Genomic DNA, 26,057 nt, shown 5'->3' with positions numbered 1-26,057 from the left:
GCATTTTCACTAAAATTTAAATATCTCACAAACTGCAAGTCCTAGGTATGCAGAACCTTTAATAAAGTTCACCTATTTTTTTACGGTGCCTTCAAAAATGCAGTGAAATACAGGGTGTTCCATTTAAAAATACATAACTTTGATATGGTACGCTTTTCCTGGACACCTTGTATATTTCAATATATTTTTAAGATGTAGCCGTAAACAACCTACACATACCCACCTAAACAGGTTTCTGTAACATTTGATGTTTGGTCCCTAGCTACCGAGACGTTACTGGTGGCCCACCCTGTATATACAGGGTGTCTCATAATACGCCCCCCTAAATGGGGCCTCAAAAAATAATTTTTTGTTTAAATATTTCCGAAATGAGTTGAAGGAAAATTATGAATTTTGACACCATGAACGCTCATTAAAGGTCCAAATAGATCATCATAAAATTTTTCAAAAATTTTGATCAGGGGTATCTCAATTCGTCGGCTAAAATTTGCCACAATTTTTTTGCTTGTCAAAATTTTCAAATTCAGAGGCAGACATATGATAGACCTTCATTTCCTCTACAAAAAAGGTACTCTATATTTCTTTCGATAAAATGCTCCATTTCCAAGAAAGACAGATTTAAGTGCTTAGAAAAGCACACTTTGGAGTGTTATAACATATTTAAAACGATTTTTCTCGAAAACGGATCTATTAAATTTTACTATTTAAATTTGAAAATAGCAACATGTAAAAAATTTGGGGCAAATTTGACCCTACTCCCCGCTCCCTACTTGGGACACCCATAACAAACTTTTCTCATGTACATCTGTTGACTCATGTACATGAGTCAAGAAAAATTGTTTGAATTTTATTAATGTATGCTTAGAGAATGGGAGCATGAATTTAATGAGCATGTCAAAATTCATAATTTTCCTTCAACCCATTTCGGAAATATATTAAAAAAATGAATATTTTGAGGCCCCATTTAGGGGGGCGTAGCTCCCTTAGGAAGCATTCCTCAATCCATGTTTATATGAGAAAATATTCTTATTTTTGGCAATAAAATCAAGTGGTAAATTATTGGACATTAATTATGAGACACCCTTTATATATTTTGGCAATATTTTGAAAATCATTTATCAACAATTAAGATGAAAATTTCAATTGTTATGTTGTAGCGATTGTTAACAATTTTTCCAGATGCAATAAATAAATATAGATACTATAAAGATTAATATAAAATATTTTAGAAAGAAATACTTATTTCAAAATTAATGCATCACTAAAATTGAATACCAATATCAGTTTCTCGTGAATGGCTAATCTGATTTTGGCAATTTTTGTTTAATTATATCTTTATTATTATTATTTATTACATCTTTATTGCAATTTCAATTTTTGGCAGATACAAGATACAAGAATAACTTTTTTTAGCTGAAGGATGTCCCAGCTAAAATAGTGAACGTCTCCCTGAATGAAACTAGTTTCATTCTCATCTTTCCTATATCATTTCTTTTTAGATTCACACTAGTTATTAATTGATATATGTAGTAAAATTAAAGTGAAGCATTATGTTCATAAAATTATAAACTTACGTAAACTTAACCAGTGAAAACAATAAAAAAATTAGTAACAAAAAGAACAAAATGCATAACAAAATCAAAGAAGAAACTTAATGAATACTTTTAATAATTGCTTCGCTCTAACAACTCATTCGCGAAATATTTCTCTGAGCATGTATTCATTGTCATCAAGGGAGGCAGTTGAGGGTTGATAGTTTTTAAGTTATTATATTGTTACCATTTTTTTTATTGTTATTACAGTTTTTTTTGTTTTCAATAAAACATCTACTGAAATTCAGTTTAATTGTGAATCTCAAGTAATAAGAAATATAATGATGTAAATGAAAAGGTAAATTATGTTTATGTATAGAAAAGATATTCTATGTTTAGCTGACAAACCCCATGAAGTGTTCCAAATTTCAGATAAAAAATGTACTTTATACTACTTTTGCCATTACTGAGGAATAAATCTACCCAAAAAAAAAATTGTCAAAATCAGATTAGCCAGGTATATATCCCAAAAATTTCCATTACCTTCATCACTTTCTACATTCTTCATTTCATTATATTTAACAACCTTAATGTTTTTGTTGGGTCCTACATAATTAACTTCCATATTGGGAACACAAGCAATTAAATGTTCTAAAGGTACCCCTGATTCGACAACTGGTAACGGTTCATGATACTCTTGTTCGTAACAAATTTGAAAACTGTAATCAATTTTATCTGTAATTATTAATTTGTTGCATTTTTTAATATTTTTTTATTTAATTGGGTATTTTAGTACACTGAAAGGAAAAATATTTTATTATCGAGTAGATGTTCGTCATTTTATTAAAGCCATTGTAACACACAAATAGTCAACATTTCAAAAACTTTCAGTTTTTGTTCTCAAAACTTCTTATGAGAGTAGCAAAGTCAAATACAACAGTTTTTCTGTTGTTTATCTACATTTCAAAACATTTGACACTCACAAGGAGAAGGTAAGGTAGTCGGATTTTTGTAATTTTTGATATTTATGGTACGTGTAGTTTGGACCTTGAATAAGAATTTTCCGAAATAGTTCGACGCAACGTTCATAAATAGGGTTGTCCACTATAAAAACAAACCATATACAAATTCTTGTTGAGTCAAAGATTTTATATAAAAGAACCTGCCTGTATAGTAAAATTTTAAATATATGATAAATTAGTGGTAGAAATCATTTATGAATTTTTGCGTTACTTAAAAACTAGTCTGACGTCATAAGGGGCAATTGAACAAGAAGCTAGTAGCGATCCTATTGCATAATTTTGAAGAAGAAAATATGTCAAAATTGTCCATCAAACCCTGCTGCCCTGTTTCCTGTTTTTTTTTTTTACAAAAGTGACACTAGTGACAGCAGTCTATCAATTAAGAATATTTGTGATAGTTAATATTAATTTCCTGATTGTAATGGATTCAACAAAATTTAAGTGGTGTTCTGTTCCACATTCCACATAGCCAATTGCATTATCTCCATAAGACTCCCGAACTGCACTATAAATTTCGATAAATAAATAGGTATTTTATATAAATAAATACAATAAAATCATTCATTAAATATCGAGTTAAATATGTTGATCCTTACCTGACTGCTTTTATACCTCTGATTTCGCCAATATTAAAACGCTCTTCGTCTTCTTCCAATTTTTTTTTCCTTTACGCAATCATTTACACATAATTTCACTACAAGGTGCCCCTTATGACGTCACAGCCGTTTTGAAATGTTATAAAAAAATCAGATTTAAATAATTATTTTAAAACTGTTCTGACGCATTTCTCAATCTCTAATTGTGTATACACATTAGTTAGTACGTGTAGAATTATATTATCTACTTTTTGAAATTTGGTCAACAACCCTATTAACGAGATGATCGATTTTGAAGTTTTACCTGACAGCTAAATTCACTAGATGTGACACATTCTTCAACGAGATCGCTGGTTCGAGTCCGTCGCTTGAAATTTTTTTTTTTTTTTTTCAAAACGCACCATATGGTTTATCATTATTTTTTTCATCTCGAAAATTATGAACAAACTAAATATTATAATAAATACTTATGTATATGTAGGAATATTCTTCAAATATTTCATTAAAATGCACAATTGGTTGATATACAATATTTATTATGAATTAACAATAAAGTTTCTTTAAAAAAAACAAACGAGGTCACATAGGTTTTTTATTTTATTTTTAGTATTTGAATTTTAAGCAGTGTGGTATAAGCCAGAATGATAGTTATCATAGAAACATGGGAAGCAGAAATTTTTTAAGCATCTAGCATGTCGTGTAAATGTTATGTTTGACAGGCACATTTTGTTTTCAAAATATCAACGTCAAAGCAAATTTCGTTAACATTTTGAAAGATTGTTCTTTCATCACACAGTTTCGATGCTTCTCTACCCTTTGTGGAATTTACCGAAACTTTTTATGCCTGAGCAGGTGTGTTCTGTAAGTGGTTTTTTTAAACACGGTGGACGACCCACACAACCTAGCTCAAAATGTTAATTGAAGAATATTCCTACATACAGTTCTCATAATATTTCGTTTGTTCATAATTGTGCTTAATGCTTAAAAAATTTCTGATTCCCATTTTTTATGATAGCTACCATTCTGGCTTGTGATACACTATGTAAAAGGTCAAATACTAACATAAATATAAAATAAAAGAACATCCTACCTGACCTCGTTTGTTCTTTTTTTTAATGAAATCTTATTGTTAATTCATAATAAATATTGTTTATCAATCAATTGTGCATTTTAATGAAATATTTGAAGAATATTTCTACATATACATAAGTATTTATTATAATATTTAGTTTGTTCATAATTTTCGAGATGAAAAAAATAATAATAAACCATACTGTGCGTTTTGAAAAAAAAAAAAAAATTGTCAAGCGACGGACTTGAACCAGCGATCTCGTTGAAGAATGTGTCACATCTAGTGGATTTAGCTGACAGGTAAAACTTCAAAATCAATTATCTCGGTAATTTATGAACGTTGCATTGAACTACTTCGAAAAATTCTTATTCAAGGTCCAAACTACACGTACCATAAATATCAAAAATTACAAAAATCCGACTACCTTACCTTCTCCTTGTCAGCATTTTGATTTAAAGTTTTTAGAGTAAACATGTTTGGATAAACTTTTCCTAACATTATTTTGAGACATGTTACAGTGGCCTTTGGGAAATCAAGAACGCCAGTGTGAGATATTTTTGATTAGGCAGAAATAATTTTAAAAGATCAACCCCTTGTTTATTTAAAATTATTAAATAATTGTGTTTCTTTTTCTTTCCAGTGTGGCAAAACATCTAATTAAATAAAAAAAAACTGAAATCAGTATTTATGGTTTCTTTTTTAATCAAGAAAAAGAAATATTACAGTTCACATCATACTTTACCTTAAGAGAGGCATACATCCTAAATGCATTTTGAGTAAACCTATTAATTTATTGCCAAATAACTTTAAGGACATCATAATATTAGGAGTTTGAATGGTATTAAGTTCACACCATCCTCTACTTTGAAGGCCATTAGGGCAGTGAATGGTACAATATGGTACAAAAGTCTACAAAAGCATAGAAAACTTTGTTATTAATATTCCATCAAATAATAAATATACAGTGTGAACGTTTAGAATTGAAACCTTAAATAAAATACGCCCTGTATAATTTACGCAAAAACACTCGGACACGTCAATATTTAGATTTATTTGTGCTTCTTTTGACAATATTGCTTCGATTATGACGTCATTATGTAATCTCTGTGACATCATAATATTTTTTTAAATGGGACATCCAGTTGTTTCATTAAATCTAAGTAGAAAAATCATTCCTGAAAAGGCAATATGCAACACTATGACCTTAAAATTTATAGTTTTCGAGACAAAAGTTTGGAAAAATGAAAAAAGGGAGCAGTCAAAAAATTTTTTTTTATTACGACAATGATATAATAACCACAACGAAAACTAATTAAATAATCTGTTAATAAATATGCAAACTGCCTCGTGTAAAAATATCAGATCGATTACCAAAATAGTTTTTTTGGAAAATGATATTTAAAAATAAGCTCATACACAGGCTCTTATGGGAACTGGGAAATAACTTTCATCAAACGTGAATATTGCCCTTAAAATGGTTAGGATTGGGAAAATTAAATTATAATTAAAGAATTATATATTACTAAACATTTTAAAATAATAAAAATATGCACTTACAATATAATTACCGAGATAATGGAATGAATAGATAATGTTTTGACAAATTTGAACAAACATCTGATCCAATGAAAGGAAATATGGCAACACTGTACGCTGTATTTAACGCTTCGACTGACACACTATATTTGAATAGCTAGATTATAGACTATAAAATTATTGCAGTCGAAAACATTATGTAGTAATAATTAATATTAAATAAATTTTTCGTGATTTAATGCAATATAACAATTTGAAACAAAAATTGAAAGGATCTCTTTGTAAAACGAACCGTATAGATGTTCTGTCATAACCTTCAATTCGACAAGGCGACATCTCACTACTATACACTGAGCTTCTTGATACTTATCATATGGATTCTCGGTTTGCACATTTTGCTTTTTTATATACTTTGGATTAAGTGGAGTGGATTAAGGACTATGGGAAAGTCACAATATGGTGCCTCGCTTAACAATCCACTCCAAACTTGTTATTTAAAAAGTTGGTAACTTCTCCAGTATTACGACATGGAGGTCCGTCTTGTTGCCAGATTATTGCCTTCAGTTGGTTTAATGGAATTTCTGGCAGAAAGTCATCTATTGCGTTTTGTAGAAACTCTAAGTATCTTCTGCCCGTTAGATTTCCATGAAAAATAATAAAAAATATCCGTGTGTTGAGGATCCCACACCAGACATTTACCATCCTTCTTACCTAAAATTGAATTTCATTCACAAAATAGGGGTTACCATGGGTTTATATATTGTTCGAGCACCTTAGTTTTCATTGTGGTTATTATATCATTGTCGTAATAAAAAAATATTTTTTGACTAGTTTTTTTGCTACTTTTTCCATTTTTCCAAACTTTGAAGCCTTTTATCTAGAAGATTATCAACTTTAAGGTCATAGTGTTGCATATCACCATTTTCAGCAATGTTTTTTCTACTTAGATTTAATGAAATAACTGAATGTCCCGTTCAAAAAAATGTCATGATGACATCACAAAAATTACCTAATGACGTCATAATCGAAATAATGATGTCAAAAAGAAGCACAAATGAATTTAAAAATTCACATGTCCGAGCGTTATTGCATATTTTATTTCCATTCTAAACGTTCACATAGTATGTATGCACTAAAATCCTACATACTACTAAAATATACCCACTGGTGACTTAAATTATAGCTACAGCTCATTTCACATATTAACAAACTAAACAAAATATTGTTGGCATATTTTGGTTCAAAATTACGTTTTAAACACTTCTATGCTGTTTAAGTTTAAATTGATTTCCAAGTTACAATTATACTTTATTTTTTTATCTGAAAAGTATCCAAACCACTTTATATTACATAAAAAAAAAATTAAGAATGAAATCTTTCATTTTCTAGCTGTTTACAGGTTGCTAAATATGAAAAACTGTTTTTTTTCTAATATATGGATTAATTGATTGATACCAATACATGTTTCACACACTTATATGTAACACTACTCAACTGTTGCTCACCGATTGGAATGAAACTTAGCACATCAATAGAACTCTAAAAAATATTGAACTCGTAATTTTTTTTTCCCGCAGTTCGCTTTCAAGGGGGTAGAAACCACCCTTAGAAGACAGTAAGAGCGAAAACTTCCATAAATGAAATTAAAAAATACATATTTACCAACCAAACTCACTCACCCTATCCACCCAAACCAACTAATCCTCCCACTCCAAGCCTACCCCTCTCCTAAACTAATCAACCCCTTTACCCAAACATCAAACGCCCATCTAACTCCACCCCACCCACCTAAATCAACCAGACTCTCTTGCCCTCACCAACACCAACCTTCCACCAAACCCAACCCCCCACCCTCATGTATGGTGTGCTTCATCATCGTGAGTCCCCTTGCTCTTCACGTTTGGGGTGCTTGATTAGAGTGAGTCCTCTTGCCGCTCACGTTCAGGATGCTTGATTAGCGTGAGTCCCCTTGTCTCTTATTGACCAGGAAAAAAACACGATATCATTATATCAACTGATATCCCTTCCCCTATTTTACATATTCATTACAATAATGCGGTGAATTTGCTGCAGTAATTGGAAAATAATGCTACAACTACAATAACGAATGGGTGGACAGTTTGGCTAATTTAGGTGAGTGGGGTTAGGTTGGGTTGGTTTATGTGGGGTAATAAAAGGATTTGGTTGATTCAAGTGGGTGGGGTGGAGTTAGGGTAGAAAGGTTTAATTGGTTTAGGAGAGGGGTAGGCTTGGAGTGGGAGAGTTAGTTTTTTGGGTGGATAGGGTGAGTGAGTTTGGTTGGTAAATATGTATTTTTTTTTAATTTCATTTATGGAGATTTATGGAGATTTTCGCTCTTACCGTCTTCTAGGAGTGGTTTCTAACCCTTGAAAGCTAATTCCGAGAAAATAAAAAATACGGGTTCAATATTTTTAAAAGTTCTATCGATGTGCCAAGTTTCCAAGTTTCGTTCCGATCGGTGAGTGATTATTGGGTAGTGTTACTTGTTAGAAACAGAAAATTTTATTAAACTTCGGTGGCAGCTGGTGAAACTTTAAATCAGCGGTCGGCAACTGGTGGACCGAGGTCCAGATCCGGACCACGGAAGGTAAAAAACTGGACCGCCAAAAATTTTTTTTAATGTACAATTACTCAAATTATTTAAAAAAACATTTTTCTATAGATATACGTTTGAGTGCCACCCTTATCATTTTTTAATGGTTAGTAGGTTAGTAAAAGAGCTGACTCAAGACCGCAAATGTAATTTCTCCTATTGATTTTTGAATACAAATATGCCTATCTATTATATTTCATATTATTTTGTGAGTGCAAATTAAAATAAAAAAATTACTTGCCGACCCCTGCTTTAAATAGTCTTATTTTTATAATAAAACGTGGAAGCCTTACCTCTTTTTCATTGAATGATTTCTAGGCCCACATAGAGAACTTGTGATGAAAAAATTTTCAACGAAATTTGGAAAATAAAAATTTTATATAATAGTTCTGACCCCGAGATCTCATAATCAACTGACAGATGCAAAGTATCTTCCTATTTTTCACAAAATTTTAATTTCTCTTAATGTTGCAGCATTGAAGACTTTGGGAAATCGAATGTTTGTGAGTGAAGAGAATTTATTTTGTGAAAAAAAAACAACTGATTGTATCTATCAGTTGATTATAAAAACAAATAAATATATTTTGCACATACTCATTTTCAATGTCAGTAATTCCTATTTTAATTGCTAATTTTGCAAATTTGTTTAAAATTTTTTTATTCTGAAAGTTTTCTACGTGGGTCTAGAAATCACCTTCCAAAATATGTACAGTCTGTACGATATTTGTTGAGATAGAATTCCAAGAATACCCCTACGTCACTTTCTTGGAATTAATCGAGGTAGAAAGATATCAACGGCGTGGCGTTCACCATTCATCCGATTGAAATGATATGGGCTCAAGTTAAAAACAACGTAGCAAAGAAAAATGTTTTATTTAAATTCTATCTCAACAAATATTGTACGGACTGTAGGTCTCATGATTCATTGTCATAATACGACCACTTTAACTTTCACCAATCATAACTTTTAAATACATATAACAAAAAAAATAATATAATTTTGATCTTGAAGTAAATTTTAACTAAAACATAGGAGTGTTTAAACAAAAATTTATGACAAGATAATAAAAAAATAATTTTTACAAGGGTATGAACAAGTTAAATTTCGTCTTTCAAAAATGTGATTGAAGGTTGGAAGTAAAACATTTTTTCAAAAAAACAGAACAAATTAATTTTGATGAATTTTTAGACAAACTGGAAGCATCTTATGCGATATATCGAATATAATTGTATTAAAACATATGTCTATATGTACCAATTTTTCAACTCATAATTAAGAACTTACGCTGCTCAAATTAGGTGGTGGAGATGCCTTTACTTCTTGAGTTAGGGATATAATTCTTGAACCTAGATCATCGGTTATTTTACAAATATCCTTCAGTTTATTTACTTCAGATACAGATACAGTGCAATGATAGCGTGATTCAAGAAGTTCGATGAACTTAAAAAGTGGCATGCATTTGTCAGGAACATCCTAAAAATAAAATGATCAACATACATTTTTACAAGAAAACAAAAAATAATAATTTTTAACAACGAAAAATAACCAATATAGATCCTGTATAGATGACTTTTTGTTATAGCTGCATTGGTGTTTGTTAATTTTAATGTTGCGAAAAACTGTCAAAAAAAATTATACTAATATAAACTGTAAATAAATACCTACAGGGTGTTTATTAATTGAATGCCGATACTTAAGGGTGTGAATCCTTGGGTCATTTTAAGAAGAAAACTTAATATCAACATATGTCCTAAACCTCTTAATTTTTGAGCTACAGGGTGTTACAGTTTTAAGAAAAAATTTACTTTTTTATTATAATTTTCTTATCACTCCAGATATTTTTATGAAATTTTGTACACACCTATTAATCATTAAGGAGCATTGTTTGATGTAAAAAATGTTTTAAAATCTTTGCCAATGACGTCCGTACGAGGTTTGAACTAAACATTTTTGAAGAAAAAAATGGTACGCCACTGCTTTTTCTAAAAACTAAAATTATTTTTAAAATCTCCATTTATTTTACAGCAAATTCGGTCCCTAGACTTACTCTCGTACGACGCACCATTTGCACGTAAAAAAATGAAAACCAAAAAAAGTTTTTTCCCCAAGTTCATTGAGACTGCTTTTGATATTTTGTTGCCATTTTGTAGACACCCACCATGCGTGGAAACACTTTTTGTGGGGCAAAAATTAATTTTCTACTTTCACAAATGACGTTCACGTAGGCATAATATTAAATGTTTGGATAGAAAAAACGGTAAGCTCATTAAATGCCCCCTTAAAGCAAATGAAATAAAAATTAGTAGGCTGGGTAAAGTGTCATAATGTATTTATTATGTATTTACAGTAGTTGTTGAAAGTGTCCTCCACCCACACGTATGCAAGCATCTACTCTTCTTCGCATAGACTGACGTACATTTTCAAAAATTCCTGGGGTGTCTCTTATGGTTTGGCAGCATACTATTATACGATTTCGTAACTCTTCTTCGGTTTGAATCGGCACTGCGTACACTAAGCTTTTCAGATGACCCCAGAAAAAGTAGTCTAAACTATTAAGGTCGGGAGATCTGGGCGGCCATGACTGCGTTCCTCCGCGGCCTATCCACCGATCGCGATAGTTGTGATTTAAAAATTCACGCACCCGTAAGCTAAAATGTGGAGGCGCACCATCGTGCATTAGCCACATCTGGTTTCTTAATAAAAGAGGAAGGTCTTCAAGCATTGGCGGCAGATCTTCTTCAAGAAAGTGTAAATACGATTGTCCATCTAATCTTCTTGGGAGAAAAAATGGGCCTATCAAATAATCGTCAATAATACCAGCCCAAACATTTATTGAAAACTGTTCTTGATGATTTGATTCAACAATTGCAAAAGGGTTTTCATCCGCCCACAAATGGTTATTATGGAAATTTCGTATTGAGTTTCGAGAAAAACTAGCTTCATCGGTAAAAAGAATGTACCTGTCAAATAACGGATTTTCCAGCAGCTTTTGAAGAAACCACTCACAGAAATTAATGCGCAACGGGAAATCTCTAGGGAGTAATGCCTGGACTCTTTCAATGTGATATGGATATAACAAATTTTCGATAAGAATTTTCCAAACAAGTACGTGTGAAACATTAAATGTTGCCGCGATTTTCCTCGTGCTAGTTTCGGGGTTCTCCTCAATTTCATGTAAAATTCCTTCTTCAAGTTCCGGTGTTCTTACTGTTTCAGGGACTCCTTTAGCACTGTGGTCTACTTTTAAATTTCCGGTTTCGTGAAGACGTCTATGAATCCCAGAAAATGTTCTCGGATCGGGTAGTACGCGATTTGGATACCGCTCTTGGTATATCCTCCTGGCTTCGTATGCATTTCCGTCGGCAACCCCATAAGTAAAATGCATGTCAGCTAATTCACCGATTGTAAAATTTACCATTTTTTATGAGATTTTACCTCCTACTCTAATAATTTTTTAATAATGAAAAATCAATGTCAACTTTATTGCGAAAAGAAGCGTCAAAAATTATGACACTTTACCCAGCCTACTAATTTTTATTTCATTTGCTTTAAGGGGGCATTTAATGAGCTTACCGTTTTTTCTATCCAAACATTTAATATTATGCCTACGTGAACGTCATTTGTGAAAGTAGAAAATTAATTTTTGCCCCACAAAAAGTGTTTCCACGCATGGTGGGTGTCTACAAAATGACAACAAAATATCAAAAGCAGTCTCAATGAACTTGGGGAAAAAACTTTTTTTGGTTTTCATTTTTTTACGTGCAAATGGTGCGTCGTACGAGAGTAAGTAAAATAAATGGAGATTTTAAAAATAATTTTAGTTCTTAGAAAAAGCAGTGGCGTACCATTTTTTTCTTCAAAAATGTACAGGAACATTTTAGTGGACACGCTAAGAGAACATATAAAGAATATATGAAGAACTTTATCCGAATCGCAGACGGCCTTCTCATACATTGTTTACTTCTTTATTCGCCAGATTAGGAGAAACTGAAAACTTTCGGTATAATTCACGAAACGGAAGGTACGTTCTAAAAAGGGTACAAGTCAAAGAACAAATTCTAGAAAGAGTAGAAGAAAATCCCAAAATTAGCATTCGTTGCTTGTCAGCAGTCACAGGAGTTGGCCGCAAAACCATTTCAACTATACTCCACAAGCAGCAGTTACAATGTTTCCATTTTCACCCTGCACAAAATTTGCTTGAACCAGACCGCCTGCTGTGATTAACATTTTGCGAACGATTTCTCCAGTTACATATGAGGGAAAATTGCATTTATAGATGAAGCTGTTTTTACCCGTAAAGGTGTTTTTAATTGGAAAAACTCTCACGTAGAGCAAAGACAATCCACATGCGATAAAATCCAACACCAATTTTCAGTTAACGTCTGGTGCGGGATTATAGGAAACTTTTACTTTGGGGCCCATCGCTTTACCTGAACGGCCAAAATTATTTAGAATTTCTTCAAAAAGAACTTCCTGGGGCTCTCAAAGAAGTACTTATTAATACTAGATGACAAATATGTGGTTCATGCACGATGGTGTCCCTGCTCATTACAGCCATTTGGTGAGGGATCATTTAAATTAAGCATTTCCAACTGTTGGGTTGGTCAAGGTAGTGACTTTCCTTGGCCTTCTTGCTGTCCGGATTTTAATCCGTTAGACTTTTACTTTTGAAGTAATTTCAAAGGAATTGATTACAACTTTGTAACACCTAATACAGGAGAAGAACTTTGGGATAGAATAAAAGATGCTGTACGACAAGTTAGACGAATGTATAATTCGTTTTCTATTCTCACTAGTTTCATAAAACGTTTAAGGAAATGTGTCGAAGAGAATGGGGAGAAACGTAGAACATTTATTATAAATTAGTAGTAGTAGTATTTATTATATTTATTATGTTTATTATGGGGGTATGTGTTAATAAATATTTTCTGTAATATCTTCATAACCGAGCATAATTTCGACTTTTGATAGGTATACATTTTGTGTGTAGAATAAAATTATCTATCTATTTCTGAAAGTTGCGTGTAAAAATTTAAACGTACAAAAAAGTTACACAAGAATATTGTAGTGAAACGAACGTCCTGTATGATTTAATCTAATAAAAACAATCATTGTGTTAAGGCACACACAACTGCAAAAGTTACAAGGTGTTGACAAGAAGTTATATAGAGGTATTTATTTAAAAATTTGCCCGTATAGTGTGCCAGAAATAATTAAATAACAAAAGCAGTGTGGACATAGCTAATAGATCACAAACTGTTCGCAACAAACATCTAAAATGTGACTAAGTTTTTTAAAGAATTCATGTAATTTTTTGAATGGCCAATTTTGATAAACAAGATCTAAAATTGTTCATAAAAATTCTCTTCAATATTTAAGAGATTTATTGAAATTTGGCTGTATTTGTTGGAGAACATTAATCCAGTGTTAAAAACATTTTCGAGAATAATGTGAATTATCTCAAACACCAGTTGATATTCCAACAGGATGGTGCTCCCCGGCACTATGCCCTGCATGTTCGGTAGTATCTTGATCTAAGGTTTGCGATTCAGTGGATTGGGAGATGAGGTGTCATGCAATGCCCTGTACAATCACCGGATTGCTTTCATTTTCCGATGTAATTAAAAAGAGAAAATTAGAGAAAGAGGGGAAGTAAGAGATGCACCCCGAATATAAAACCAAATAAGTTTTTTAAATGTAACCAGTCATATTTTTACTGTTTTTCAAGTATTTTATACATACTTGTAAAAGTGCAATCACGATGGCTCGAAGCTGCTCTGGATCTGGAGAATTATTCTGAGAATATGATATGACAATTCGTTTGTGTCCTAATTTCTGCCGGTGTAGTTGAGATATAGCAAACTGTGCTTCTTGCTGGCTGTTTACTCTGATATTTGCTATTGGCGTACCGTCTGCTTGTGTAATTACATTAAGACTTAAAATCTAGAAAATATATAATATATGGATATATGGATAAAATAGATAAAATGTAGGGTTAGGCCCACTTACCATTGCATATTCCTTAAGCATATTAGTAAGAAGTCTTCTCAGTTCTTTAGTGTCGATAGTTGGATCTAGATTAGATATTATTAAATCTACAGGTTGATTAGTTTGAGTACTCTTTCCATCAGTTTCACTAGAGTAGCACATCTACAATTATAAGAAATAAATAATAGTCATGTTCCATGTGGTTCCATTTGTTTTATGATTGTACCGAAAAACCTAATCCTAGTTTTCTTCTCAGGTTTTTAAGAGACATATGATGTCAATCGTTTTTTGTGTGACAACCAATGAATACAAAGCATCAAAAAATGTTTTATTTTAAAGGTATTAAACTAATTCAAACAAATTCAATTTTTTTTCTAAAAAATCTTATCAAATGAAGCATAGGCGCCGAGTTCTCGGGTGCTCCGGGGCTCAAACACCCGACAAAAGTATTTGAGCACCCGCAAGAATTATAATCAGTTTTGTTAGAATAGTATATTTCTGTGCTACCTACTTTTACGTCTAGTACGTATACACTCACCGGCACGAAAAACGGAACAGTCACATTTTTTAAAATAATCTTATTTTTTTAATTGATTGTAATGTTTTTGTACTGTATTAGTGTAAACACCATCAAAACAAAATATTTTCTATGATTTTTAATAAGAAAATATTTATTCATGATTCACACGTAAGTTTTACAACAAAATGTGAACAAAATAAAAAAAACGCAAGAAAGTATTGTGGCAAACTAAAGCAAAAATAACCAAAACTCAAACAATTTCCGTTCAATAAAAGTTTTTCAATAATGAGTGTTACCCCCACGACTTCTAATTATTGCATTAATTCGTCTTGGCATGCCTAAAATCAGGTTCCTGATGTCCTCTTGGGCAATAAGTTCCCATTCTTCCACAAGAGCATCTTGAAGCTGATTTAAGGTTAGTGACGCAGGAAATCGAATGCGATTTCGTCGCCCAAGCATGTCCCAAACATGCTCAATTGGGTTGGCATCTGGACTTAATACTGGCCACTCCATAACAGCAACGTTTACCTCGTTCAGATATTGTCGTGCCATTCTTGCAGTATGGGGTCTCTAGCATTATCATGCATTAGCAGAAAGTCATCTCCCATGAAACCGGCATAAGGAATGACAAAATCTTGGAGAATTTCACCAATGTACCCAGCAGCTGTGAGGGAGCCCCTTGGAACGATATACAGGGTGTCCCTGAAAAGGATGGACAACGCTTGACCACAGGTTCCTTGGATGAAAATAAGACTATTTAGCCTAACTTACCTATATACAAAAATGCACGCCTACTGAGACATAGCCTTCTAAATATAGAACAGATAACCTAGTTTTTTTCAAATAATTTGAAAACTGTTTTTCTTAGAAACTTCAAATTTGGTATACATATTTTTTTTATATAAGGGCAATGTAAATATAGAATTTGGTGATAATACATATACAGGATGTTCTCTTTCCAGTGCCTGTGCGCCACTGGCTATCCCGTAACTTTTTTGTGTGTAAGTCAATGACGACAGAATTTATATTTTTAAAAATAAGCACTATTTTAGAAGATTTTTTGCCTCTTACAAAATTTTGATATCGTTTATGGATTTCGAGAAAAATTGGCATTTTTACACATTAACTAATATTAAATTAGTTGAAGATAAATAGAATAGTCTGGTACGAGGTGCCATATAACAAAGAAACAAATTCATAACAATAATTAAAAGGTTCAGTGTCAAGCTAGCTGTGATTTAATTTTAGTTTACTTTGTTTTTTATTGCAATTTATACTTTTGCTGAACAAACTGATATGTTATTAGTTTTGGGCTATTGTGAAGGAAATTGTTGTGCTAGTGTTCGAACATATGAGTTTTCCTAATCGAAGAATTCCAAATTACATCTTCTAATTGTAATATTAAATCGTGGATAATGTACGACCGGAACTATTTAGCTGGAGGAACAAATTTTGGAAAGGGTCGAAAAAATTCCTCAAGTAAATAAAAGGCGTTTAGCGGCAGAGGTTGGCTTTCAAAAAGTTCCGTTAATAAAGTATTAAAAGACCAGTTACTACAGGTTACTATACTAACAGGTGGATAGGTAGGTATAAGAAATAATGCCCCTTTAAAATGGCCACCTCGATCCCCGAACCTAAACCCATGTAATTATTTCCTTTGGTGACGTTGCGGACCACAATTTATAACTTTTCAGTAAATACAAAAAACGAATAATGGGAAAGAATACAACATGAAATTAGTGTTATGAGAGGTAATGCACAATAATTATTGGATAAAATTAATTTTCATTTTCCAAGAACTAATACTTGCGTTTAAGAAGGAAGTAACTTTGAGCATTTACTGTAATATTATTTTAATGTGATTACAAATATCAATTTAGGTTTATTTAAAATGTTAATATTGACTTTCTTACATTATTAGTTGATACTGTTTATTTAAAATATTAGTGTTGATTTTTATTTTATTAATTGACAATAATAATACTAAAAATGTGTTTTTTTTTTATGTGACGTTTTTTCATTATTATTCCCTGTTTTGAGGCTGCAGTTATAAACTATTTTTGACAAATCGGAATTTTTATATTTAATGTATAAAAAATGCCAGTTTTACTCGAAATTCATAAAATGATATAAAAATTTTGTTAAGAGCAAAAAATCTTCTATATTAATGCTTATTTTTAAAAATACAAATTATGTCGTCATTGGCGCGCGCACACAAAAAAGTTACGGGATAGCCAGTAGCGCACAGGCACTAGAAAGAAAACATCCTGTATATGTATTCCTACCAAATTCTATATTTACCTTGCCTTTACATAAAAAAATAAGTGTATCAAATTTGAAGTTTCTAAGTTTTCAAATTATTTGAAAAAAACTAGGTTATCTATTCTATATTTAGAAGGCTATATCTCAGTAGGCATGCACTTTTGTATATAGGTAAGTTAGGCTAAATAGTCTTATTTTAATCCAAGGAACCTGTGGTCAAGCGTTGTCCATCCTTTTCAGGGACACCCTGTAAAGTTCTGTATGCGCTTCTAGAGAAATTCCAGCCTAGACCATAACTGAACCCCCTTGATATCCGACTCTAGGACTGAAGGTACATTCGGCAAAACGTTCTTGTGGTTTTCGCCCTACTCTCTCACGACCATCTGGAGACTGCAAACTAAATCTTGACTCGTCCGTGAACAAGACGCAACCCCATTCGTTTTCATGCCAAAAGCTGGTGATTTCTAGCAAACTGAATCGTGCAGTGCGATGACGTCTAAGAAGTTCCGCTCCTGTTGCAGGTCTACGACTAGTCAGATTCGCTTCTCCAAGTCTGCGTCTAACTGTCCTTTCACTTACGTTGATATTTCGAATGTACTGAACTGATTTCTGATTTCTACAGCTGTAGCACACCGATTCCGAAGGCTTTGCATGACAATAAAACGATGATCGTGGGCATTGGTTCTTCATTAAGGACCAGTTCCAGGTCACCTGCTGTAAGATCCAGTTTCCACAAAACGTCCATAAATGCGATGGACTGTGCTATTCGATATTTAATATTGTGGGCAACATATCGTTGACTTCTTCCATCTTGAATCAATGCAACAATAGCAGCTGCTATTTCAGAATTTACAGCCATTATTCATGTGATTAAACTAACACAACACAACTCACAACACTGCTTTCACCCTTTTTTAACTTTATGATGTTTACAAAACAATTTAAAAACAGGCATATCCAGAGCCCACTACGAACTTTTAAGGAATAAGATTACTGCATCATTCAGCTTACATAAATTTTGTGCAAAATTATAAAAAAATCTTTAAAGCATTCATGAAAATTGTTTAAAAAGTTTTGTTTTGCATATGTTTGCATTATTAGAAAAATAAAACATTTGAATTCTTTGAAATTTAAGCTTTTCTTGAAACAAATGCAAGTGTTCTGTTTTTCATGCCGGTGAGTGTATTTATATTTCCACTTGTTATTCCATAGAAGTTTATTTTTTCTTAAAATTATTAAGATTGTTAAATTTTTGAAATTTGTATCGAAACAGTAATAAAGTTTATTTATTTTGACATGTTTAATTAATTTCAATATATTTTTTTAAAAGTTTTTCATAAAATCTAATTTGGAGAAATACGTATTTTAAATCTTTTACCTCATGCTATTTCAAATGACGACTCATTTCTCTTGCTTTTTAATGTTATCTGGCAAAAAAATGCTTATAAGGCAATTGAGCACTCGACAAAAGTTTTAAAAGTCGGCGCCTATGAAATGAAGTCAACCAACGTTTTCCGCCACTAGAAACTTAAGTTAATACAAAAAATATCTAACCCCATAAATAAAACTCCTAACTGCTGATATTGTAGAGAAAAATTACTCTATGGGTTACATGCCCCAACTAGCATTAAATTACACCAGCAATATTGATACAAAAACAAATACTTTATATATTGAAATGTAGTCCATAGAGTAGTTGTTTCCACACAATATCAGCAGTTAGGAATCTTGTTTATGGGTTAGATATCTTTTGCATACCTATACTGCTTGTATCCAAAAACACTGTATGACTTCATTGATAAAATTAGTAAAATAAAAATTTGAATTTATTCAAATTAGCTTTACAATAGAGAACAAAATATGAGAATAATAAAATATTTTTTTAAAACTTTTTTTTTATTAATTTTTGTTTTATTGTGTATAAAAACTAGGAAATATTATTACTCTGGTCAAAGAACTTGTGGTAAAAGCAATAACTTCATATATAATAATCTCTAATAAAAAAATACAATAAAAAAAAATTCAAAATAAAATGAAATTAAATCTATAATTGAATTTTTTTTCAAAATAAATAAATATATTTGTGATCGTAGGGTTCATACAGTTTTAAACTAATTTAACGACAGTCAACCAACAAATATATGACATGACAGTACTGGTAGATGCTGTAATAACAAATTTACTTTTTAGCGACATAACATCTAGTAGCAGCACATCGTAAAAGAGGACCAATTGGAACTTTGAAAAATTCTATAAACCTTAAAAAAATTTCTTGATACTTATTGATCTACAAAATTTCCTGATAATTACAAGTTCTCCAGATTGGCTTAGAATGTATACCACCACAGGGTGGTCCCAAGGTAATGGGTCAAAATTCATAGGTAGATTCCCAAAGCAAAAATATTGTGATTTAGCCAAACTTACCTTAGTTCAAAAGTTGATAGTTAAAGAGATTTAAATGTAAAATATTATTTTAGTCTTTTTCCATTAATTTCTTAATAAATGCAAATATCTACAGAAAATTTTGGGGTTTGGGGTTCTTTGTGTCAACGAATTGAAATCTGGTTATTGTTCATAGAGTGCTAGCTGCAGTAGACTGAATGCATTAAAAACGATATAACTTTTTTATACTTTAAAGTATCTTGGGCTGCAAAACAATGAGTAACTGCCCCTTACCTTTCCATCGTCGCTGTACTCTGAACTACCACTAACTTTGTGTACCCGAGATGGAACTGCACCCATAGCTGCATTTATTTGTTCTTGGGGTGTACGAGGACGCCTGTCACCACTGCGTCTACCTCCCCAGCTCTGTTCGTAACTAATATCCATTGGTGATACATTTGATATACCCATCCCCCTTATCGGTCGAAATACATTCTCCGTTGCTTGCTGACTGTTTAAATCCTAAAATAATTCAAAAGTTTCAGTTTCTTACTGCATATTTAAATCAGCTTCTAATATATTTTTTAGAATTCAGAATTCGCTGCTCTAGTAAATTTATCATAAACATTTAGAAGGAGGTCCAATTTTAACATAGACCTCTACTTCCAAATATTCAAACTCGGCCTTTGTATTCATCATATCAATTTATAGAAATGTTTATTTAGTTAACAAATTTGATTTTTTGATTTTAATTTGATTATATCTAATATGCAAATTCTAAGACCACATAGACTTTGAATCTTGGTTAAGATTTGATTAACTAATCTGGTGATTAGACTGTGAATATATTTTATAAAATAAATCAGTATATGTAATCATATGATTAATTATCCAAAACTCAAAGTACTGGGCCTTAGTATGTCAAACGTCACAAATATAAGAAAAATATGCCTGAGAATGCTTCCTAAGGGGATTTTTCCATTTGCTGAAATAAATAAATGAAATTTAAACAAATTACATACTAACTACTATTTTATTTTCAACAAAATAATAAATCAAAAACTTAGAAAACTAGCTACTTACAAATGATACAGTTAAGCAAAACCAGTAAAACTAGAATTTTACCAGACCATTTGATCAAAAATATTTGATCAACATACCTAAGTTCTGTTTTGTATACTGATTGTAAGATTAAATTGTAATTTTTACACTTATTGGACATTCAGTTACATGTCCGAGAACAACTGGATTGTTAAATTCAAGCGTCAAACGCTTTATTTTATTTTTCATTATTTATTTTTTTATGTTTAGTTGGAGGTTGGAGTAGCATTTTTTTTTGTCCAGTTGACTTAGTTTTCATAATTAATTATACATACAAAATATGTTAAACTACCTGAGTTTGTTTTCTAATATCCCTCGCACCAAGCTGATTAAAATATAAATAATCTTGACCATAATCTTGATTACTAAAACCAGGAGGTGGTGGAAGGGTACCATATGAAGTTGCGGATTGTTGTGATGTGTCTCCATTTTTAAGTTTACGTCCTAGAATATGTACCTAATTTTACAAGTTGTCAAGAAAAAGGTAGCTCAAGCTGTTAACCACAGATTGATTGTTTATTTTTACCTCGTGACTTTTTGTATAATTCTGATTGAAACAAAAATCAAAATTATTATAATTTATTAAATTTAAAGGCAAAAAGACAAGATGAAACAAAACAAACAGACATAACAGAAACTATATCTTTTAAGAAATAAAAATGATGCCATTAAAAAAATAAAATTGTGTTTAATTATTCTTGAGTTATTGCAGGGATTAGCACTTTTAATTCTGGGATAGGGTTTTTAATAGGACCCTGAGATTCTGGGATCTGATATTGACATCTCTATTACATACAGTTTAAATTTCTTATTTAAGTATATTTTTGAGATATTTCAACATTGAATATACAGGGTGATTCACTTTTGATGATTAAGACTTTAACCATCTATAGTACTCGTCAAAATAATGTCATTTTGAACACATTGTTAACTGCTGTCATTACTGTTGCTACCTCTAAAGTTAAAAAAAGTAAAATTAATAACGTACTTTCGACCGGCTATGAAGAAAAATCGTATACACTACACGGGCCAAAAGTTGAAATCTCGGTACTGCTCGTCATCATGACGTGCAGGGCCGAAAATTCAACTTTCGCCCCTTGTGGTGTAATATACTATTTTTTTAATCAAATAAATAGTCACTGTAATCATGTATTACAAGTACATTAATCGTAGGCAACCTACAATGCATGTAGAGGGAGATAGTGCCCGTAAACTATGAATTTGAAGGATTTTGATTGCTGGAAGCCATCAACAAGCTATTTAAATTTGTGTATTTAATTTTTATCATTATCAGTTTTATTGTATTTTCTTTTTAAAAATGTTTGTAAAATTTTTTTGACATATCCTATATCATTGTAGGATCAACTGGATGAATAAAAGTTGATTGATTGATTGATTATTGATTACTGCTCGAGTTTTTTTGCTGTGTTCCTTGTCAAGTACTGTTTGTGTGGCAAACACCCACTCAACAAATGTAACTTGTGGCGAATGGTGTGAAATTGCGATGCGCTATGACTAAAGCGCGCCCTTATTTAAGGTTACACTAGCTTCTCCAGCAGCGGGGTACTAAAAAAAGGTTAAAAATCAAAATTAAGTTTTTACGACGGGAATAGAAAAAATAAACTATTGATATGTGTTTCTAAAGGTCAAAGGAAGCCTTGTATAGATATGACCTCCACTCAAAGTTACATCCTGTATTTTGTATAAAGTGTACGAATTAAAAGCTCTATCGATTTTGCAAATTATTGTGAAAATAGATCAATGCCCGTAAGGAGCCCTGATAACCATTATTTTAAATACAATTTCTACGCCACTGGATATTTTTCAATTAATATATTTTTTTACATTGTGGTTTATTCTACAACAAAAAGGTCTCTTACTATTTTTAAACGAAATGCTTAGTTTTTGAGAAAAATGGCTTCTTATAGATTAATTTTTTACTTTTACACATTTTAGAAAATTTAAAATCGAAATTGAAGTTAACTATGTTTCCATATTAGAATTCAGAAAACAAAATAAACGTGAGAAATCAATATGAAAAATAAAATGTTTAATATTTCTACCACTGTTGTGAATGCAGAGGGGTGTTAGTATTGGTCGTGTTGTGGAAATTGAAGTGGTACCTAATTCAGGAAACAGTTTTTATTGCATAACTTCAAAACGGTTTAATATTAAATCACAAAATGTTGGGATTGTACATCTATTTGTGTGCTTAATAATCAGTATAATATAATAATTTAGTTTCTTTTATGTTTATTACAGTACTTAAATTCAAAGGGCCTTGCACAAACCTTATGGGAAATAGTTCCCGGATAAATTGGCTGAATTTTTTATATGTTACGTATCTCGCCATCCTGAACAAATGTCTTCAAGGACGCAAAGCCCATAACTCCACAGGTTCCGAGACAAACCCACCTAACCCCTAGAAATCACCCCTACCAAATCACAAGCAGGCTAACCTACGTAACACTGGGAATAGAAAGTTTAGTCGTTTATTTTTTTTTAAATAATTAAATTCTACACCACAAGCATGCTATGCGCCTACCCCCTAATCCCAGTAGCCCTTAAAAACCAACCCTACCAAACCACAAGCAGGCTAACCCAGGTGACCCAGGGAGTAGCAAGTTTCATCCTCTCGGAAGAGAATGAACTTGTTTCCAGAGTTACGTGGGTTAGCCTGATTGTGGTTTGGCAGGGGCGGTTTCTAGGGATTAGGTGGGTTAGGGGGTAAGCGGGTTAACATGCTTGTGGTGTAGAATTTAATTATTTCAAGAAAAATAAGCAACTAAGCTCGCTGTTCCCGGGGTTTTTAATTTTATTTTGAATAAGAAATAAACAGGTTAGAAACAACCTAATTACATGTTTCTAGAAAAAAAAAAAAGTATATACATGCACATATCTAACTTACCTAATTAAAATACAAATTAAAGTACAAAATAAAATTCAAAATAAATTACAGCAAGGGAGCAGCCGGGCAAATAGAACGAGACAATCAATATCAAGTAAAATCTATATTACGGATAACTCTATTAATGTAGTATCAAAAATGTCTATAGATATTCTATGTCTAACCTTCATTCAGCACTTTATGTAAAAATGTCAATTTTCGTGTAATTCTCCTATTTTTTAAATTACAAATCTTAAACTGTTTACGCAATGGCTCATAGGAAGCAAACCCAGGACTATGATATTTTTTGTAAAAAAGATACTTTTTCGGCAACCGTCCGGGAAGTGGCTACTTCCTGGACACTTTTTCTTTGAGAAAGTAGCATTTTTTCGGCCTAGTCCGGGAAGTACGCACTTCCCGGACTAGGCTGGGAAGAATCACATCGTTGTTGTCATTTGCTGATAATGGTGGAAACATCACAAATTTGAAGAGACACGGTGGCTGGAAGTCTACCAATGTCGCTGAAGGATATATAGACAATTCACTAACAAACAAAATTAAAATTGCAAAGACCATTCAAAAATTATCAGATGAAAACAATCAATATGAAACGGAAACTTTACCTTCTTGTTCTGACTACAAAAGGCATTTAAATATAAAGCATTTCAAACAAATTAAACTCTTTCAATATTAGCAATTGCTCAAATTTTACTATAAATCTTAATATAAATAAGAATTAGAATGTTTCTGTTAGTACCTATCTTCTGTTCGAATTTCAATATTTAATACAAATAAGAATTAAAAGGTTCGAAATTTTGTTCTACAAAAAAATATAATAAAGAAATGTGTCTCATTAATTTGTTATTCTACATGGTTGGCAAAAAAATAGTGTACGCAACACGTCCGAAAACAGTTTTTTTGAACTCGCAGACTTCCAGGACTCGCCTACGGCTCGTCCTAGAATTTTGTCAACTCGTCCAAAAAAACAGTATTTTCCGGACTTGTTACGTAAATAACTATTACAAATTTGTTTTGGATTTTTTCAAGAGCGTTCCTAAGATACTGTTTTGAAGGATCCCAAATAATAGATCCATATACTAAACGACTACGAATAAGAGTATTAAATAAATATAAAATAGAATTAATATTTTTAAAATCAACTGTTACTCTTAATGAAACCCAAAAGTTTATATGAAGCATTAGTTAATTCATTCACATGGTTCTTAAAACTCAAATTAGGTTGAAAGTTAATTCCTAGATCTTTAAAGTCATAAATTCTAGACAAAATATTGTTATTCATTTTATAAACATAATGTTCAGGCGTACATGCTTTACTAAACGTCATGACTTTACATTTATCTAAATTGAAGGGCAATTTGTTTTCTACGGACCAGTCATAAATTATGTTTATATCAATTTGTAATTTTGAAAAATCATTAATATTACTGATTTCAGTAAAGAGTTTTAAATCATCTGCAATCTGCATACATGAGAGGGTCGGATATTATACTCTGGTAAATCATTTATAAAAATTAAAAAAAGTAATGGTTCCAAATTCGAACCTTGTGGTACACCAGATCTAACTAGATATGTTTCAGGATCAGTACTCTGATAACTAACAAATTGTTTTCGGTTCCGTAGATATGAAGAGAAGAAAATTACTAAATGGTCACTTAAACCAAGTGCATGTAATTTGGATAGTATGTCATGATTTACCCGTATATACAGTGTCAACTTGTTTTCCCTCATTGAATGCAATATAAGCTTTATTAACAAAAATTTAAAAATTTAAATTAATTTATACTGACCTGCAACGGAAAAAAACATGCTTCTATTTTTTCGATTTGACTTTACAAAATTCCAAAAATTGTTTGAGTCCCTACTTAAATTGTGTTCAATGTTTTTAATACAGGGTGATTCAGAACTTATCCAAAAAAAAATTCTGGATGTACAGGGGATCCTTACAAATACAATTTTGTAAAGAAAAAATCAAAAAGGGAAGTTCGAAAATGATTTAAAAATACACTTCTGCACGGCACTGGAAACTGGTCCACTGTAAAACCTGACAACTCTTGAGTTGCTATACACGCAAACCATTTTTGATACTAACTACTAAAAAACTATTGTAAACACCACAGATAACAGGTAAACACTTTCGCAACGACGATTGCAAAATCGGATTTCAGTATTCGGAGCCGCTGAGGCTACGTGGCTCTCCATGCGTATTGCGAATGATGCTAGAGACTACAGTTCTCCAGCTATGTAGTGGTTGAATGTACTATAACTTCAATAATTTTTTTCTCGGAAACTATAAGGATTTTACAAAATTTTTTTTTACGATATTGACTCCATTTCTCATGCCGCATCTATTCCAACATTTTTTATGGATAAGTTGTGAATCGCCCTGTATACTCAGACTGAGCTCGTTTGATTTCTAATTTTAAATTTGCTATTAATTCCCGACGAGTTTTAAAAAAATTTAGAACGACATTTTCTTTTTCTAAAATACTCTTTTTTGTTTCAATTTAATTTTTATTTCTTTTG

General features: G+C 31.7%; 1 protein-coding gene across 1 annotated transcript in view; it reads right to left on the bottom strand.

Moving 5' to 3' along the window:
- LOC108915830 (meiosis regulator and mRNA stability factor 1) overlaps nt 1–26,057 on the bottom strand; it is an 83,493-nt gene that overhangs the window by 36,240 nt on the left and 21,196 nt on the right. The window contains exons 5-11 of the mRNA XM_018721971.2: nt 20,919–21,070; nt 19,820–20,047; nt 14,383–14,523; nt 14,116–14,316; nt 9,658–9,846; nt 4,965–5,131; nt 2,076–2,251 (exon numbers count right to left, since the gene is read on the bottom strand). Coding sequence (XP_018577487.1) covers nt 2,076–2,251; nt 4,965–5,131; nt 9,658–9,846; nt 14,116–14,316; nt 14,383–14,523; nt 19,820–20,047; nt 20,919–21,070 — 1,254 coding nt within the window. The remainder of the gene's footprint in view (nt 1–2,075; nt 2,252–4,964; nt 5,132–9,657; nt 9,847–14,115; nt 14,317–14,382; nt 14,524–19,819; nt 20,048–20,918; nt 21,071–26,057) is intronic.

This window comes from Anoplophora glabripennis, unplaced genomic scaffold (assembly GCF_000390285.2).
Source record: "Anoplophora glabripennis isolate ALB-LARVAE unplaced genomic scaffold, Agla_2.0 scaffold1154, whole genome shotgun sequence".
NCBI lineage: Eukaryota > Metazoa > Arthropoda > Insecta > Coleoptera > Cerambycidae > Anoplophora > Anoplophora glabripennis.
Note: the sequence above shows the minus strand (reverse complement) of the source record. Positions and strands in the feature narration are given on the sequence as shown.